The following is a 19,203-nucleotide window of genomic DNA, read 5'->3' as shown; positions in this document are numbered from 1 at the left end:
CCCCAAAAGGGTTGAACCAACAGCAGGCCTGCTTCCAAAATTGCTGAGACTGGAGGCTCATGCCTGAAATGTATTTTAGATCCCAGAGGCATACCGTGCTCTCTGAGTGGAGTAGTTACTGTACTCCACCCTCAGTCGTAGACTCCGCAAATCTCCCTGCCTAACCGTATCCTCAGTTACCCGAATATATTTGTTAACAGGTTTGAAAAGACTGTTAGATGAATGTAAGTAGTTTTTTATTTTTTAAGTAGATTTTTTAGTAGTTTAAGGTATGTTTAATTATTGTTTGGGATCTATGCTCTATATAAATTAATAAATCGTATATTAAATTCTTTGCAAGGTATATAAAGGTAGTTTCGAGTACGGCGATTTATTTCTAGTCTTCGTTCGTTAGTCCACATGTCAGTGTCTAGATATAGGTCCCCTATTCTACGGCTATTGATGAGCCGTGTTGGCCTAGTGGCTTCAGCGTGCGACTGTCTTCCCGGCGGTCGTAGGGTCGATCCCGGGCTTACTTTTTATGTGCGCTTCTATTCGCTCGAACGCTGAAGAAAACAACGCGAGGAAACCGGCTTGCCTTAGACCCAAAAAGTCGACGACGGCACAGGAGCTAGCTGATCACCCACTAGCCTATTACAAATTATTATGAAACAGATACAGAAATCTGAAGTCTAGACCTAAAAGGTTGTGCCACTGAATTTAATTTATTTATACGGCTATATGGGCCTATATGACTTTTCCATATTTAACATAGTCCAAAGTCTTTACTATAAGTCCATCAATGTAACGTTCGAAATAAACTAAATATTTAAACATCAAAAATATGTTTTTCTTTACTGACAAAATTTACAGCTTATACTAACTAAATATAATGTTTTTTTACGTCTTTAAATAAATCTTTACACATTAATATAAAATCTATCTATATATAACAAAGTAAACAATAAACTTACTAAAAAAAATTGAGGAACAGTTAGGCTTGTATAACTTATACACTTAAAATACAACACAAAACTGTTACTATGCTACACTAATTATTTTACTGAGGAATTCAGATGTCAGAGATATATGATATCATAGTCATGATCTGAGATCTGACATCTGATTGTTTGACTTAAAAATAGATACGGATATCAATATGAAGTGTAATTTTTTGTATTAAAATACTAAGAGATTGGCTCTGGCTTACAAACAATTTGTATGACTCAAAACTTGGCGTTTTAAAAAAGTGGCAGAGAGTTTAGTGCCAGTTCTTCTTGTCCGCTTGGTAACATAAATTCAACATAAAGTCAACATAAATTTAGAACCAATTTAATATCTTTTATGATGACTTTCATAATTGTACTTGGTTATCTATATGAACAAAGTTGTTTTGAGTTTTAGTCTCTGCCATATGGGTAGTCTGTGTTACACACGTGCGAATCCGCGATTAACTATTTTTTTTATTTAAGCTGTTAGTGTAGTGTTTAAGTGACAGTGTTCTATATAAAATTAAAGATTGAGTTGGTTAAAATATACTTAAAATTCATTCGCGTCATAACAAAGTACAAAACATTGATAAGAATGTTTGATGACACAAAAGATATGTCTGAACATAGTGGTTATGATTTGCCACAGAACTCATATTTATTTATATATTCACGCCTTTATCCCGAGGGGGTAGCCAGAGACAATGGATCTACACTTGCCATGGTTCTGACATACCTCTCTCGCTTCATCCACTGTTATAACATTCACCATCCTGATTGGTTACGGGTACTTTTAACCTGCCCTTTCTTTAGTACGTACTCTTGGATTTGGTCCAGGTATGGTTGCCAAGGCCTATCCAACCCGACAAGACCATCCACTGCCGCCTTGTGTATCCTACTTATTTACCCTGTACATGGCCAAAAGGCCATGCATTGCCTAGTATCCTTTTTAACACTGCTCCCGTATCTCACTATTACGTATCCTATCATATTTCTTCATAATATTGACCTATTATAATATACCTAGCTTTTTGCTACGCTATTTTGGTCCTGATAAAATATAGATGAGTTTTTGTCATAATACAGAGATATCAAGTTAATGGACTCTTTCATTCAAATTAAGTTTTAATTTGAGTTTAAATGGAGTATAAATAAAACAATCCTAACGATTAGCAGTAAGCCTCCGTCAAGTCCATGTTGACAATCATTAAACTTTATGCAAACGATTTCAACTCCGCTTAATTAAAAGTTCACTAAGCCTTCACTCTTAGGGATATTGGGATTGTAAATCCGTTAACGATTAATTCGTAAAAAAAAATAAGTTTACTGGATTAAACGAGTCACAATTTTTGTAATTATAGAAGTACGCTAAGTTATCCCGCCTGAGAATTATAAATATTGTTATCTATTCAAATAGGTATGTTATTGCTTTATAAAAACTATAGTTAGAGGTACTCATAGTCCCATATTTAATAGTTACTTATAGCATTATGTAAATATTTAAAAAAATATTGATTCATTTATCTATGCCATAAAACTAAAATTTTATAAGACTAGATTTGAGCAATAGTTTTGCAATTTAGTTGGTGTTAGTCGGCAGGAAGTTAACGGCCAAATGGTAAAACGGGAATTATCGCGAACAATGCTTCTCATATTTCAAAATCCAATACCTTTTTGTCGTCCTGGATTCAGCCCTAAATCTCATTTCTGAATCATTCTGAAACTCAAGTTAAGCCGAAAATTCGTACACGTGATTTAACATTTTTATCTCACCCGTTTCCACTTGAACACATTTAATATGAATGAGTACCTAGGAAAGCATATTAGGTATAGTCCACTAAAGTCAGAGTTAATTTATATTAACTCGCTCAAGTCAACAATTAACCTGTTTGAACCCTTGAGTAATTATGGTCTTATAAATTTAAATAAACTTCTTAAGTTTCAAGTCTTCAGACATCTTGAAAGTGATATTAATAAAGATAAGTTTACTAATCATTCAACGGATAGGTGAAAGACTTTGGAATAAATAATAATATTCTCATATATATACTATGTTAACCCTACCTTATCTCGTAACATATCTCGGACCCGCGTAGCCTGGTGCTTACTCCTGTGTAACTCCAACTGTAGCTCCAGACATTTCTCCTGCCAGTTGACAGAGTCCTCGGCAGCCGCCAACTCGTACTCCAATGGATCCATGCGAGAGGAGTGGGCAAAGGGCCTACAAAAGGTGTAAGTTATTTATTTATTTAATACATAATCTTAAATAGAAAAGAGTTGGTGTGGTGGAAGGGAAGTAAAAAATACATATTTAAAAAAAAACATTATATACTACGGCCAGTGATATATACACTATAACATTATAAGCATTTAACCATTACAATAAACGTCAAAAACCAATTGAAACATTGACGTTCAGTAGCCGATGCAAGAAACCTGTTCTTGGTGATAATTCTTATTCGAATACAGGATGTGTTTTTATATTCGAATGTGTCCAAAAGAGATGAATAGGCAACTCCATAATTAAATTACTATTAGTATTTGATGTTTATTGATATTATTAATACTATTAAACCATTATTATAAGGCATTTAATTCATGTACATTATTCTGATTTTAACAATTTATTTAGGTAGTTTGATAAAAGTGTGAATGTTTCGATGCGATTATTAAAAATGAAACCTTTTTTCATGACAAATATGTTGTGTCAAAGTTCATATATCGCTAGTTATCTATATATACATTTTTTGTGTCGCTTGTGGCGGTGTCCATGCGTCGGGTTGTCTCTCTCTTTCTCTAAAATATGGCGATGGGGCGGATGACTGGCCATGCGTCATACTCTTGAACGGGTGCAACTTGTGGTGAATGGTCGTACTTGAATTCGTGTATACGTTGATATTAGTCATTTCGACTACGTATTTGCGAGTGTTTCCTACGAGAATGTTAGTGCGTGCTGCTATTTCACCATGCCTCCTGCAGATAGAGGACAAATCTTTGTTTTTAATTTATTTTATTATTAATTACTTAAGATGTCCTGTGGTACATGGTGTAATGGTGGCAGCTTGGCGATTAAAAATAGTGACGGAGAGTTTATTTCCAGTTCTTCTCTTCCGTTCTACCACCTTGGTTTGAGAACTTGCAGTAAATGTAAAATTAGCACCATTTTATATGCATTTCTGTGTTTGAAGTTCATAAGTGCGCATTGTGTTACCTATATGTATGAATTATTTTAAATTTTATCTCAATACATTGCTAGAATATTGTTATCTATTAGAACAGACAATATTCTTTGATAAAAAATATCAAAAACTTTCTATTTGAAGTATTCAATAAAAACTTCAACGGATCTATGAATAAGAGCGAATCATAATCAATTTGCGATTCTAGTTCATTACTCAGGTCATTCACTCAGCCAGTGCTTCGAGTAGCAATTTTAAGTTCCGTTCGGTGGGAAGATTTTTATATCATGTGTGACTAACTTTTACATGGGATTTTGCTTTTAAGGTTAGAACGTTTCTTACACTTAAATCATTTGAAATACCTTATATACGTGCGAACAATATCTATTGTAGATTGTTTTGCAAAACTTTTTTAAAGTTGGTTAATTGGATTAGATAGCTTATTAAGATAAGCCACCTTTATAGTTAGGTGAAGGTTAAAAATAACTTAAGGTATCAAACAGTTGTGTGTCTTGTTGTATATTTGAGTTGTAACAATATATAGCGTTATTAATTCGTATGAATAATCGCAGGGTAAGTTAGAGGAGAAAATTTAGAAAAAAGAACGAGATAGAGAGCGAATAGAACTAGTAATCATAGGTAGTAGATAGATTGAGCAAAACAAGTCGAATTTTGATTATTTTGAAATCAGGTATGTACAGCAAACAAAAGTTTCCTAATTAAGAGTAATTAAATTCGGCAAAACAGTATACTTGTTGTGTCATTAGAAACTATAAAGATTGTAACGATTTCCATATTTAACTTTGTGCATTAAGATTTTCTTCCGCTTTCCCGATTAAGAACTAAAGTGATATTGACAAATTTTAGTATAATTACATAAGACGTCAGCCAGGAAGTCTTCTTTGATTTGTGATCTCGATTTACTTTAATGTGTTCCTGGTAAAGTGAGGAAGCTGCGCCCTAGTTATATTTGTTCGGATTTGGATTCGAATTTTATACTAAAATATAAAATATTAAGACCATCTCCCTTTTGAGTTATAAATGATCTTTGTATATAATTTAACGAAAGTCTTACAATGTATTAGACGCTGTAATGCCGCCTCTCATCTCTGAAGTCGTAGGTTCGATCCCAGGCTGTGCACCAATAGCCTTTCTTTCTACGCTGTTGATTTTTCATTTCATTATACCATACTCTGTACAATTGTTTGTTAACGGTATACGTCGTATACACTTCCCCACCAATAACACACTGAAAAATGTTAGAAGCGACATATGCTGGTAGGTGCATTTTTTAAATAGTATAACGTTGTTGGCCTTTGTTTTGGCGCTTTATTAACATGTATAACATATTATAAACTCAAATTTATAACATAAACTAGGTAAGAGTCATCATCAAACAAAAAAAAACATTGTTAATTTAATTTAAAGAACTTTCAAAACTATTTTTATTATAGAATGTTTTCGCCCGATATCAAGTATATGTTTAGCAATTCTTCAGTATTTGTAATTAAGAATCATTTTGTTCACGAGGCTCAACGATAATCTCCACTCATGAATAATAAAGTGAGCTTAATTAGCTCATATAATTAATAATTAATATCCAATAACTCAGCTCAGTGTTCCGACAAATGTGTAATTCAATCTGATAATAAAATCTCAATAATTTATCACATTTTATATTACCCGGCTATATCACATTTGTTCATTACATATAGTTTCGATATTGGATACATTGGTGTGAGTTATATTGTTATTAAGGAATTACGCGCGTACGTAACTTAACAAAATATTGCTTTTCTTTAAAGATTGATTTGTTTTAATAAGCAAACCTAATTCTTTTGTAAATATCTATATTTTTATAATGAATTGTATAGTTTAGGTATATTTTGTCGCATGACATCGTTGCGTAAGAATTTGTTAGTTATTTATTATAATTTAACAAGTAATCTAAATTTCCATAATTGTAACTAAAGGTACACTGCCACAGGACCAAACTTTTTAAATTAGTTTTAATTTTCTTTTTCCTAATTTTTAATTTGTTTTTAATATTACTATGTAGGTTAAGAAAATTTTAAATACTGTATATTTGATTGTTATGATTAGTAAAAAAAAATAATTCCAATGTTACTTTTATATATTTTTCTATATAAGAGTTTTATCTGTTACTACTATGTTTCTGATATAGAAGTCAGGTGAAGTTATTTTAATATTAGATTTAAGTTTATTAATTGCATAATTTTTAATTGGTACATGTAATTTTATTTGTGTTTATTCAGTTATACACTTTTTGCGATTTACCCTTGGTATGTCCATCTTATTACTAGGGTTATCTGGATATCGCTTGCTAGGAATAAGACCCCTGTTGTATCCCTTATAATTTATGTTATCTGTACTTTTAATATAAAGAAGTTTCATTAAATAAATATTTATTTTAGGAACTATACGAGAAACATCTTAAAAACCTACCTCGGTGGAGGTGGCGGTCCATCTCTCTGCCGTCTTGGCAACAACCTTGGGCTATTCGGAGTGCTAGAAGAGCCTGGCACAGCATGATCAGTGAACCTGGACAGCGGGTCAAAGATTTGTGACAACCGCCGCGATCGCTCCTCAGACATTATCACTTCACATCACTGACACTTACACTACACTATACACTAACACGACGTCCACGCACCCATTTTGATCCGTCTCTCACGCAATAATGATCTGAAAAGAAAAGATGAATTAGCGTTGCTTTATGAGTTACAGAATGATTTAAAAAGTTGGGCTCTGTCTATTTATATATTTTAATTTAAGTTTAAAATTTAAATATTACAACTGATATTTAGTAAATTATAAGGTCTCTTAATAATGTTTTAGAAAATTGAAAGGATGTTTTGTTAATAAGAATTTCTTGTTCGTATATCATCGGCTGCTACTGCAGTCATAAGGTATTTATAATAATCAGTGACACTACTACCTTTATAGGTTAGATTCAGATTAAAGGTATCTGTTTAATTATCGTTTGTTAATTTAATAGGCAAATAGGTGATCAGCCTCCTGTGTCTGACACACGCCATCTACTTTTTGTGTCTAAGCCAAGCCGGTTTCGTCACGAAGTTTTTTTTCCACCATTAGAGCGAATGTTAAATGCCCACATAGAAAGTCCATTGGTACACATAGAAAGTCGAGCATCGAACCTACGGCCTCAGGGATGAGAGTCATATAGTATAAAATCGCATAAAACACATACAATTTACCAATCATAAAATGAATTATTTATTAAACGGTTTTCTTTAGATTTTCTCACAATCCTTATTATATATTTAAACTACCAACTGATCTCATTACACTGTGCTTTAGGTGAGGCAATTGGTCATGGTTTTATATTTGGACAGGTTGAAATGAAATGTCAACACTATTTGATTAGTGAAGTTGACGAAAGCCGTGATAAATTGTTATTGATGTGTTCCTTCATGTTATGTTTCCTAATGAGATGATTTAAATATGGAATCATTATATTTGTCGTTGTAACTGGAAATGGGCAGACCACATAGGGTTTCTGATCTCTAGACAATAAAGGCAAGGTGCAAAGGTAAGGCTAGAAAGGAAAACGAGGTCAAAAGATTAACTGTTTTAAACTGAAGCCAAATAGCACAGACCGTGACGAATAGGCGTTGTAGAGGCCATTCCCAAATAAGGGGTCCTTGCACAGGAACTAAATAAGAAATAAGTAATGTTTATTATAATAGAATAGAATAAATAATAAAAGTAATTAATTTGTTTAGATTAATAATATATAGATAATATAAACTAAGTAATAAAATAATGTGAAAGCAAGAAATTAAAGGCCTTTTTTATTGTATTTATATTTCTTGGAGCAGCGGCGTTACTGTCACTGTTATTGTCATTATGTCCCATAGCTTATAAATTCACAACATCAGAGATCAAAACCGTTAATACAAGTGTTTTATTTAGATGGATAATATTGCTTGATCTATGAATTAATAACTATTCAATGGCCGATAGTAATAATGACTATAAAATATACTATACTATTACTATCGATTATCGAATTGTTGTTAATTTTTAGACTATGCAACATGGCCAAATTTATAAACTTTAACAACGTCAAAGTTAACTTTGACTTTGAAATATAAGCTCCGTGACATAATGACAGTGACAGCTGACAGTAACGCCGTTGCTTCATCATATATTCGTATTTTACAAAAGATTAACAATTGAAACAAGAGAACAATTAATTTTGGTGTTGTAAATTTAAACACGCGGTTAACATTTTAAAACGTGAAGGCAAAAACTTGGTACGCCTTTACACGTTTTTAACTTTGTTCGCATTAACGTGAATTGAGTTAGTTAAAGTTTTTGCGGTAAATGCATAAAGATATTTTTTATATGCACTTCATTTTATTAACATGCAAACATAACATGCAAATTGCAAAACAAAAGCACACGCTTTTGCTTGCATGACTCTTTGACATGTCTTTCACAATTTTATTCAAAAAACAACATTTATTCCACCGTATATTTTTTGAAAAAGTCTCTGATAAAATAAAAATTAATTATGTTGAATTCCCGAAACAGGCGATAGTATCCTTTAAATAACCCAAAGATAAATATTGCCAAAACGGTAAAAGTTAAAATATAAACAAACGTAATTACCGGGATAAATTTTTTTACCGAAGGGTTGACCCGAATCTCCGGGGCTGATAACGTCCTTGATAACATTAATCAAAGTTCCTGCAGGTTCGGGAAACTCCAATTTTCTGGTCAATGACCTTTTAATTTGGCACGTCGAAGCTATTTCCTGTTCAATAGTTATGTACTTTATAACGATGTTGAATCAAAAACGTGTTTACAGGTTCAAATCTAATTTCAGTGTTTGGCACTCCGTTGTAGCCGAAGGAGTAATAACTCCGGATGAAATGCGATAGCAAAGCACTGTTAAAGCCCTCTATAACAACTTGAAGATATACACAATGAATCAACTAATAAAGATATGTACTATAATTTGGGGAATCACAAAAAAATCAACTGTTTCTAACCCAGATACTGTGTAGGCATTAGATCTCTCTTCGGAGCTGGACTAGTTGTAGAATATATACATGCCAAAGTCACCCATCGTTTGGAAAAAATTATATCAATATATTCTATAAATCTAGCTCTTGTGCTTACTATATACCCATCCACGTTGCAGTTTTTTATTAAAGTGGATATATAACTACATTAAGTACATTATCACATTCCAGTTAGTATAAGATTTCTGGTTTTGACAAAGAAAAACCATATAATTTGGACGAATATTGTCAATGTATAAGGTACAGGTCATGAGGCGGCTATGCATTGATATTTTAGTTTTCATTGTATGTTTAATGTAAAAAAAAACTACTTTTATTTATATTATTTGTGTAAAGTTCGAAAACGAAATCGAGTCAACTATGAATGATATGTTAGAATAATCATTGCATTTCCCGGTGGAAGTTTTAGTGGCTAGACCATGCTCTCATTCTCGAAGTCAGAAGTTGTGCACCAATGGAGTTTCTTCCAGTCGCTCGTACGGTGAAGGAAGGCTCAGAAACTCAGGTATACAAGATCACCTAGCCTATTAGAAAAAATAAGGGTGCAAGAAACAGATACTAATAGTTACATTACCATGACATTAACACAGTAATGTAAACAGTAACACGTAACAACTAAAATAATATCAATGATAATTTAAAATAATAAAAAATATTCTCTAACAGGTAATACGTCTATATTTATTAATAAAAGTCTAGTTTACTAATATGAAAATGTAACAACTAAAATAATATCAATGATAATTTAAAATAATACAAAATATTCTCTAACAGGTAATACGTCTATATTTATTAATAAAAGTCTAGTTTACTAATATGAAAATGTAACAACTAAAATAATATCAATGATAATTTAAAATAATACAAAATATTCTCTAACAGGTAATACGTCTATATTTATTAATAAAAGTCTAGTTTACTAATATGAAAATGTAACAACTAAAATAATATCAATGATAATTTAAAATAATACAAAATATTCTCTAACAGGTAATACGTCTATATTTATTAATAAAAGTCTAGTTTACTAATATGAAAATGTAACAACTAAAATAATATCAATGATAATTTAAAATAATACAAAATATTCTCTAACAGGTAATACGTCTATATTTATTAATAAAAGTCTAGTTTACTAATATGAAAATGTAACAACTAAAATAATATCAATGATAATTTAAAATAATACAAAATATTCTCTAACAGGTAATACGTCTATATTTATTAATAAAAGTCTAGTTTACTAATATGAAAATGTAACAACTAAAATAATATCAATGATAATTTAAAATAATACAAAATATTCTCTAACAGGTAATACGTCTATATTTATTAATAAAAGTCTAGTTTACTAATATGAAAATGTAACAACTAAAATAATATCAATGATAATTTAAAATAATACAAAATATTCTCTAACAGGTAATACGTCTATATTTATTAATAAAAGTCTAGTTTACTAATATGAAAATGTAACAACTAAAATAATATCAATGATAATTTAAAATAATACAAAATATTCTCTAACAGGTAATACGTCTATATTTATTAATAAAAGTCTAGTTTACTAATATGAAAATGTAACAACTAAAATAATATCAATGATAATTTAAAATAATACAAAATATTCTCTAACAGGTAATACGTCTATATTTATTAATAAAAGTCTAGTTTACTAATATGAAAATGTAACAACTAAAATAATATCAATGATAATTTAAAATAATAAAAAATATTCTCTAACAGGTAATACGTCTATATTTATTAATAAAAGTCTAGTTTACTAATATGAAAATGTAACATAAATCGATGCAGACCGAATCTTGGCAAAGGCTGCGATGCAGGCTGCCGATGCAAAGTTATGGCCACGCCAGATTGCATAGATTACTTTACGACTTTGGTATTTTAAATTACCTCGTTTAATTTTAATAACAAATTTTCATGTAACAAGTCTCCAGTAGGCCAAATGGTTTATGTAACGTATTCGTAAGAGATTCGCGTTATATAGAACTACAATTAGATTTTATATGTTATCAAGAAAGTAATGAGCTCGTAGAGAAACGTGTCCCGTGGAGGTGGGTGACAAAAGTTATGTATTTAAGAACAGCAATATTTGTTTATTAGAAATTAAACCTAGTTTCAACAGAACATACATAAAGATAATCAAAGAAATTCTTACTGTATGGTAACATAGTATATACAGTATATTACACTGATACACGAAAGGCCCGATGTTCTGGACTATCCATAACTTATAATAATAATAAAAGCGTTATACAAATAGGTTGTGTCAAAATTCATATATCGCTAGTCCTCACACTACGGAGTCCTTGTGTTGTGTGTTACAAGATAATAATTAGTCAGTGGTACATGTTTAAAACAGTTTTTTTGATAAAAGATAGGTTTTTGTTACAACTAATCAAACACAAGTCTTATAAGATATAGTAGAGTACGCCTAATACTATATAATAATAACGATATAATCGTATATTATAATAATTTATTTATTAGTAAATTTACAGCTTAGATACACATCATAAAACAAAACAATTATACTATATACAAAGCCAAAACAGATTACATACAAAAAGAAAGAAAAAGAACAACCTTAAACAATCGACAGTTAATACCTAATATTTCAAAAAAATTACTAAATGGTTATGCTAAACAAGGTCAAAGTTTATAACATTCTCAGACATTTGTACATATATACATATTCGTACATCTGAAATTTAATAAAGCGATGCTTCTGTTTTTTTCATTATAACATAATTATGAATTGTAAGTACGAATTTTACCAAATATAGTGTTGAAATTTCACATAAATTTCTTTGGTTATACAATTGTTTATCAGTATATAATATAGTATATGTAGCGCTATATCTTTTGAGGTATGGGTCTCAGATTTCGGTATCTGTTTCATGATTATCTGTCAATATAATAGACAAGTAGGTGCTCAGCCTCCTGTGCCTGACACACGCTGTCGACTTTTTGTGTCTAAGGCAAGCCGGTTTCCTTACAATATTTTCCTTCACCCTTCGAGCGAATATTAAATGCGCACTTAGAAAGAAAGTCCATTGGTCATCAGTCGGGGATCGAACGATCTCAGGAAGTACGTTACTAAAAACGTACTAACGGAACACTATAAATCAAATAGACAAAAAATATTTTTTAATCATAATAAGAAGTTATAAAATAATTAAATTCCTGTTTTAAAAAATAATTGCCCTAGAATTTAAACATTCTTCTCGCATCATTACAATAATAAAAACCTAATGAGTTCCCTAATGACCTGTTTTCTGTCTCATTAGTGACAATCAGTTTGCTTTGTTCCAGCTTTCACTGTGTCTGACAACATAAAGGATTGATTACAGGGCTTCAAGTAAATTCACGTCTATTATTAAAGTCAATACGTTAGATTTGATGTTTTTAGTTCACGCGACTCAATACATAAGTGAAGCATTTTTTAATTACACCTCGCAAGGCTTTTTCACTCTCAAATCCATATAGTTCGCGAGTTACATAACTCTTTTCTAGAAGGACCATCTAATTGGTTCAGAAATATTTCAGAGGTCAGCAGTGGTTCCGCATAGTTGCCTTCTAGACTTAAACAATCGGGGACTTCATCAATCAGAAAATGGAAGCTAATTGCTGCGTTATTTTTCTGTTCAGCAAATACACATTAACCGAAGTGGGTTTAACAGTACTTTACTCATTCTTAAAGGCATATTTTCATTTTTTATTAATATTTAACAATAAACAACAAAATAAAAATATGTTTAGTCATTATTTTCTTAAGTCACTGAAAAGTTTTTTTTAAAAATAGAACATAAGTTGTGACTAGGGTGTTGCAATGACTTAATGGGCTTCCCTTTGTGGTTACGTGTTTAGAGTTTTGCGTCATTAGCCCAGCTTGTTAGGCTTTACTCGTAAAATCAGAGCTGCTATCGTTATATTGCTAACGACTTCTGCTTGATTATTATTGTGATATGAAAATACAGTTCCATGAACCCAACAAAGGATTTGTAGATTTTGTTTGCTGATGTTTATATGTTGCTTCTTAAGAAAACATCCTTTTTAATTACACATACACATGCCAATGTTTTGCTGATCGAATAATAATAATACTTGTCTCTGTATATCTCCTATGTAACATAAGCAAAATAGTAGCATCTATATCTCTCTATCAGCACAGCATTTGATTATAAAGTAAATCGAAAACAACCAGCCTCCTATTAACACTCATACGAATTAGAATTACTAATGTATAGTCATACGATGAACAAAATAATTGTGCACCGAAACTCCTTGGTCTTTCAATATATTCCTAAACCTGTCTTGACAAGGACAAAATATTCGCCTAAAAATATCACAGTGATGCATAAATAATGTATTACACAAGATAAAATAGGGTAACGTAGATAGCGAATAGATAGGCTGTACGAGACATTTACCGCAAAATTAGGGTAATCGATCTTTGACGTAAATGAGGGAGGTTTATCGAGGGGACTAATGCGTAAGCGTTTGACGACTCGTCAACTCGCAGGAGATAAGTTTATTAACTGATTGTTGTTTTGCTAACATGGCATTAGGGCTTTCGTCCATACAGAGTATTCAATGAGTGAAACATCTGTAGAATTGAATATTACGTTAAATTTAAATGGATGGCCATACACTCCAAAGGGATCCCAATCATATTCCCAAGCAGGCGCTTGATAGGAATCCGTAAGGAAAGTGGAAGCGTGGCCTTCCCAGGCAAACCAGGTGCCGTACAGTTGCAGATGATGCAAAGAGAGCCAGAAAGAAGAAATATGAGGCTTAAGAGCGAACGCGGTGGACGCCCTCTGCCCCATCTGGGAGTTATAGTATAAGTCGAAGTAAGTCATATCATATTAATTATTTATTTTATTCGAATGGCTTTATGGTAATGTTTGTCAATGAGCCTCAAATGTATTTTATTAAAATTAATTAATTAGGCTTAATTCTTATATGCTTATCTTCTTGGACCCTGAATCACTTCGTATTTCCCTCAGCGTTCGCTAAGAGTGCCCGTATGTCCTTGTGGCTTTGTTGTAAGTAGCCTTGGACGCCATGGCCTTCAATGCCAAAAGGGTGCAGGTCGTTTGTCACGCCGCAGCCCTTGCCTCTGTCAATGTTTCAGCCATTTTGGAGACAACAGGCATCGCTAGAGACGATGGCAAGCGGCCCGATGGGAAGTCGTTCATCCTTTGGAGGTTGGGACGGGCTTTTGTATGGGAAAAGACTGGCGCCAAACAGTTGCAGACGAGGCAAAGAGAGTCGAAGACTTGGAGCGAGGTGAAACATGAGGCTCAAGACCGAACGCGATGGAAACTCACTGTGGACGCCCTCTGCCCCATCTAGGGGTTATAGGACATTAAGTCAAGTCAGGGTTCAAATACCGCTTATTAAAGATTTAAATTGGCGCCTGAAAGATGTAGTGAAAGTGACTCAAGCCGATGCTTTCCTTGCACAACGAATTAGTATCGCAATACAGCGAAGACATTTCATTCAGCCAGCATTAAAGGTACACTTGCTGGTGCTTTAGGGACTTTACAATTTGTTTAAATTTTCTATTTATAAATGTTTAATTATTATTACTATATAGGTTAAGAATATTGGAAATACTGTTTATTTGTGTAACCATATTATAAGCAAACGAACATGTGACACTACCCTCAGCACGCTCATAAATGCATCACTCGCTATAAAGTAAACAGTGTCATTAGGCAACGAAAACCCGACTGATATAAGCTAGACCTAGTTTAGATATTTCTCTCTAACAAAGTCAGTTCAGTACTATGAATTTAAATTTAACTTTAAGAAATCACTAATAATTTTAACCTGTAAAAAGATTTATGAAAAGCTGTAGATGTTTCATCATAAAACAGTTACTAAAAGCATATTCTTGTTAGCTAGCTTCGCCTGAGAAAGATGCAATCATTCAAGTAAAACAAACACTGAAAGACAATGTTACGTTCAGCGCTGTGACCAAGATTAATGACGTTAACTCCCGTTTGGCGCTTTTGTGCTACACATGGTATTTTCAAATTTTGAATTTAGAATTGTTTATGGAACGCCCATATATACGTACTGTAAATGTCGTTAATTTTAAGAGCAGATTTTGTCGTAAACTAATACGTACGTATTCGTTTCTATTTTTAGTGATATAAAATGGCTGGTTTTAGGGTTACAATATTTCATTACATAGATATATTCTATAGTCATCTAAACACTAAAAAAGCTAAAAGTACTATTCCTTAGTATCTGTTCAATCTTGCCTAAAAGCCGAGTTTGATATACAGAGTGCATCATCAAAGCCATGTGTCTTATATGATGTAAGGCAAAAAGTCTATGTTTAGTCAAGTGATCATAAAAATAAACGAAGTCAAAGTAAAAAAACATTTATTCATATAGGTAACTGTACACTTATGATACATTAAAAGCTTCTCATTCTCATAGTTCTCAAATCAAGGGCATAGACCGAAAGAAACTTCTTTGACCAAAGCGTATTCAAATATTAAATGGTTAGAATATCCTAGTGGGCAACAGTTATAGGTCAGGGAGTGCTAGGATTATCAGGAAATGTTATGATTATGATCGGGTAAATTATCCATTGATTCTTATTGTTGCTTTGGTTAATCATTGAGATTCCTTCTATTACTTTTAAGAATCATAATTTATTTTATTTCGATTTATTTTTGTTTAATTGTTTCTTAGTTTGGAATCATAACGGATAAAAATACCTATTTAAATTGGAATGCTCTGATTGGTAACAATTTTTAATTTGTAAAATTAAGAGCAGAACATATGCCTCGAGTGGCATCGATCTTGACTTCGGATGGTGCGTTCATGGAGACTGGACAGTACTCATTGAGTATTCAGTGGAGCATTGTGGTGATGAGAGGTTGGACCGAGTTGGGTCTGGTAGATTGTGATTAAAAGTGGGATCGGTACCCTGAACCCTCTACTAGTATTAAAATAATTAAAATCAATCTAATTTCAGTACTGTTCGATAATTCGCCGACCTTTTGTGCTTTACTTTACCCATATGACGCCCTCTAAGCCCACTAATGACGATGTCAACATTGTGATAATATTTCTCCGTCATATATAAAAGAAGTATAAACCTTAATGAGAAAGCAAATAAGTTATTCTTACAAAGATTAAAAATATTTTATTCATTTATTTTATGGACACTTTTTGAGAATAAAAAATAGCAAGAAATGCAATAAATAGTTATTTAGACAATAAATGGAACAAAAAAAAACAATTAAAACATATGTAAACAGTGGACATCATTTAAAAAAAGAACACATGAACTTCGTGATTAGCAAAAGACATATAGACAGATAATACTTACTTGACATGGGAGGCGGTTCTAATTAGAATCTATTAAAATGTGTCTACTATTATCTTGAAGTTAGTATTTAAAATTCCGAAAATATTGCTGATTTAAGACCTAGACCCTAGGGACGATAATTTTAATATCCTGTAAGAGGTCACTGCTCTGTATATAATTATTTAGCTGTTTATATAAAAAGGTAACACCGGCTAAAGTTCTCCGATCGTACAGTAATATGATATTAAATGTTTTAAGTCGCTGATGTGTCTATTTGAAAATCCTCTGAGTAGGAAAGCTAGTTGTTGTTAAAGGCAGAGGCGAAATGGAGTTTGCTATTAAGAAAAACACTTTTTGAACGGATTAAAGCTATGTATTATTATTAAAACTTATAGTTATTTACAAAATTATAAATTTTTTTTTCCGACGTTTCGCGTTCTTTTCAGCGTGCGTGGTCACGGTGACTGAAGACGAAATGTGTTAAATGTCAAAAGTATCACAGCTGCAAAGAAAGTTGTTTTATCTGTATTTATTGCCCGGAAGTTGGTATCGACTAAAAGATGAGGGGTTTTTGCAAAAATGACTCACGGTGTCCTCTGTTTTCGCGGATTGTTTGTCTTCGGGTCTAACAAAAGACAATACTATGGAGTTTGCTAGTCAAATTAACCAAGTTAATAATTTAAAAAAAAAACCCTTAGAAAAGATTTTATTATGTGTAGAAAATAATTTCTTAATCACAGTATTTGTTTTAACCCACTTTGAAATTCGAGTTTCCAATTTAGTCGGAAATCTTTTCGGAAGCGTAATTAAATATCTCCGAGGGTTACAATGTGAGAATTAGACATGGGTTCGGATTCCCACAATGTTGGGTGTAGCCACAAAATCTTAATTATATTTCATTTCGGTCAGAAAGGTTAAAAAATATTTTGCATTTAAAAACAGCCTAGAATTGTTTACACTGTTGAGATAACAGGTATTAGCCCAAAATAAGGATATTAAAATACCATTATTATTTGTACCATGTGTCAAGTATGACAAGTAGTTTTCCCATCCTCGACAGTTCTTATAAAATATAATTTCATTAGGTCAAAAACCAGTGGCGCACAACCGTTGTTCTTGGCTACAGATTTTTTTATACAATCATTTGCTTTGCATAGGCAAATCAAGATCAACATTTTGTGACAGACACACGCCATCGACGTATGCCGGTTCCTTCACCTCACTAACGAGTATTAAATGCGCATATAGACTGAATTGGTGCCGGCCGAGGTTCTTACTTAAGACAAGGAACTAGGCCTAAGATTGGTTATCGATGATTCGAACCGCTCTTCGTTGAATATGGTGAAGTCGAAGGAGCTGGTACTGGGTAGCACCTGCCCTGAGATGAGAACATTTCTCCATGTGGGGCTGAGTTTGCGCTTTATAGAGTTGCAAGCGGTGGCCCAAAATAAAATACCGTCTCACCTTGCTTAGTACAGCAAGCTTTTTGAAAGCTAATTTAGCATTTCCCTCCAAATTATCACGAAATTAAACGTCTGTGGTTTTAAGAAGAGTTGTCTTCAAAAAGAGGGCGTAGCGACAAAGGGTGTTTTTTCTTGCACTTCTTGTGGTCTTCAAGAGGTTCAGTTTAGCCCGGAAGTTTATTTTCTAATAACTAGAAATAAATTATTATACATGTCTCAGTCTGGTAAATAATTAAGACACTAAATACACAGTACTTCCATAATACGGGTTATAAGTTTATTTGCTTTTTATAGATATATAGAAGGCAAACGGGCAGGAGGCTTATCTGATGTTAAGTTATACCGCTCGGACACTCAATGCCAGAGGGCTCGTTAGAACATTTCCGGCCATTTAAGAATTGGTACCCTTTTCTTTAGGACCCAAGTCGAATTGGTTCGGAAATACTTCAGATGGCAGCGTGCATTTAATATGTATGAAGAACCTTATTATTAAAAGAACTTTGTTATTAAAATCAACCATACATAAAGATAAACATTATAAAGTTAGAGTTTAATATCTGCACGTGCCAGACAACAAACAAAAAAGCGCATTTTAATTACAAAACCGCCTGCAGCGCGTCTCATTTCGCTTTGTCTCTGCGTACAGTACTGGAATGTCTACTTCAATATTGAACAAGATACATCGAGAGCTTGCTATGTGACAAAAGTGTCACTAACGGATACATGTAGGATCCTTAAAAGCTATGTAAGTAAACTTAGGGAACTATACATCGAAACTATCGTAGTCTGTGCTGAAAGGCCCTTAAGGCCAACAGCGAGATTCCATTCAAAAAAAGTAGTTCCGAGTTAATCCAACAGATTTTTTGGTTCAAATTGGTGATCACGTCATCGTGAGCCGTTTAATTATAACTTTATCAAGTTATAACACTGAATAATAGAACGTAGGAGCAATAAACGACGACTTTATGGGTGTGTATGGTGGTATGGGTTTCTTCATGATGCTCTTCTTCAATGTTCGAACGACTGTTAAATGAGCACATCAGAAAGTCCATTGGTACCGAAGCGTTCGAATTTACGACAACAGGAAGAAGAATCGCACGACGGAGCGACTAGGCCAACTCCCCAAAAAAATGATACTTAAAGGCTCAAGACAAAAGG

General features: G+C 32.6%; 1 protein-coding gene across 1 annotated transcript in view; it reads right to left on the bottom strand.

Annotated features, from left to right (window-relative positions):
• LOC123707471 (uncharacterized protein CG43867) overlaps nucleotides 1-19,203 on the bottom strand; it is a 258,717-nt gene that overhangs the window by 212,958 nt on the left and 26,556 nt on the right. The window contains exons 2-3 of the mRNA XM_045657538.1: nucleotides 6,614-6,853; nucleotides 3,033-3,189 (exon numbers count right to left, since the gene is read on the bottom strand). Of these exons, the coding sequence (XP_045513494.1) occupies nucleotides 3,033-3,189; nucleotides 6,614-6,762 (306 nt within the window). The 5' untranslated portion in view covers nucleotides 6,763-6,853. The remainder of the gene's footprint in view (nucleotides 1-3,032; nucleotides 3,190-6,613; nucleotides 6,854-19,203) is intronic.

Source organism: Pieris brassicae, chromosome 1 (genome assembly GCF_905147105.1).
Source record: "Pieris brassicae chromosome 1, ilPieBrab1.1, whole genome shotgun sequence".
NCBI lineage: Eukaryota > Metazoa > Arthropoda > Insecta > Lepidoptera > Pieridae > Pieris > Pieris brassicae.
Note: the sequence above shows the minus strand (reverse complement) of the source record. Positions and strands in the feature narration are given on the sequence as shown.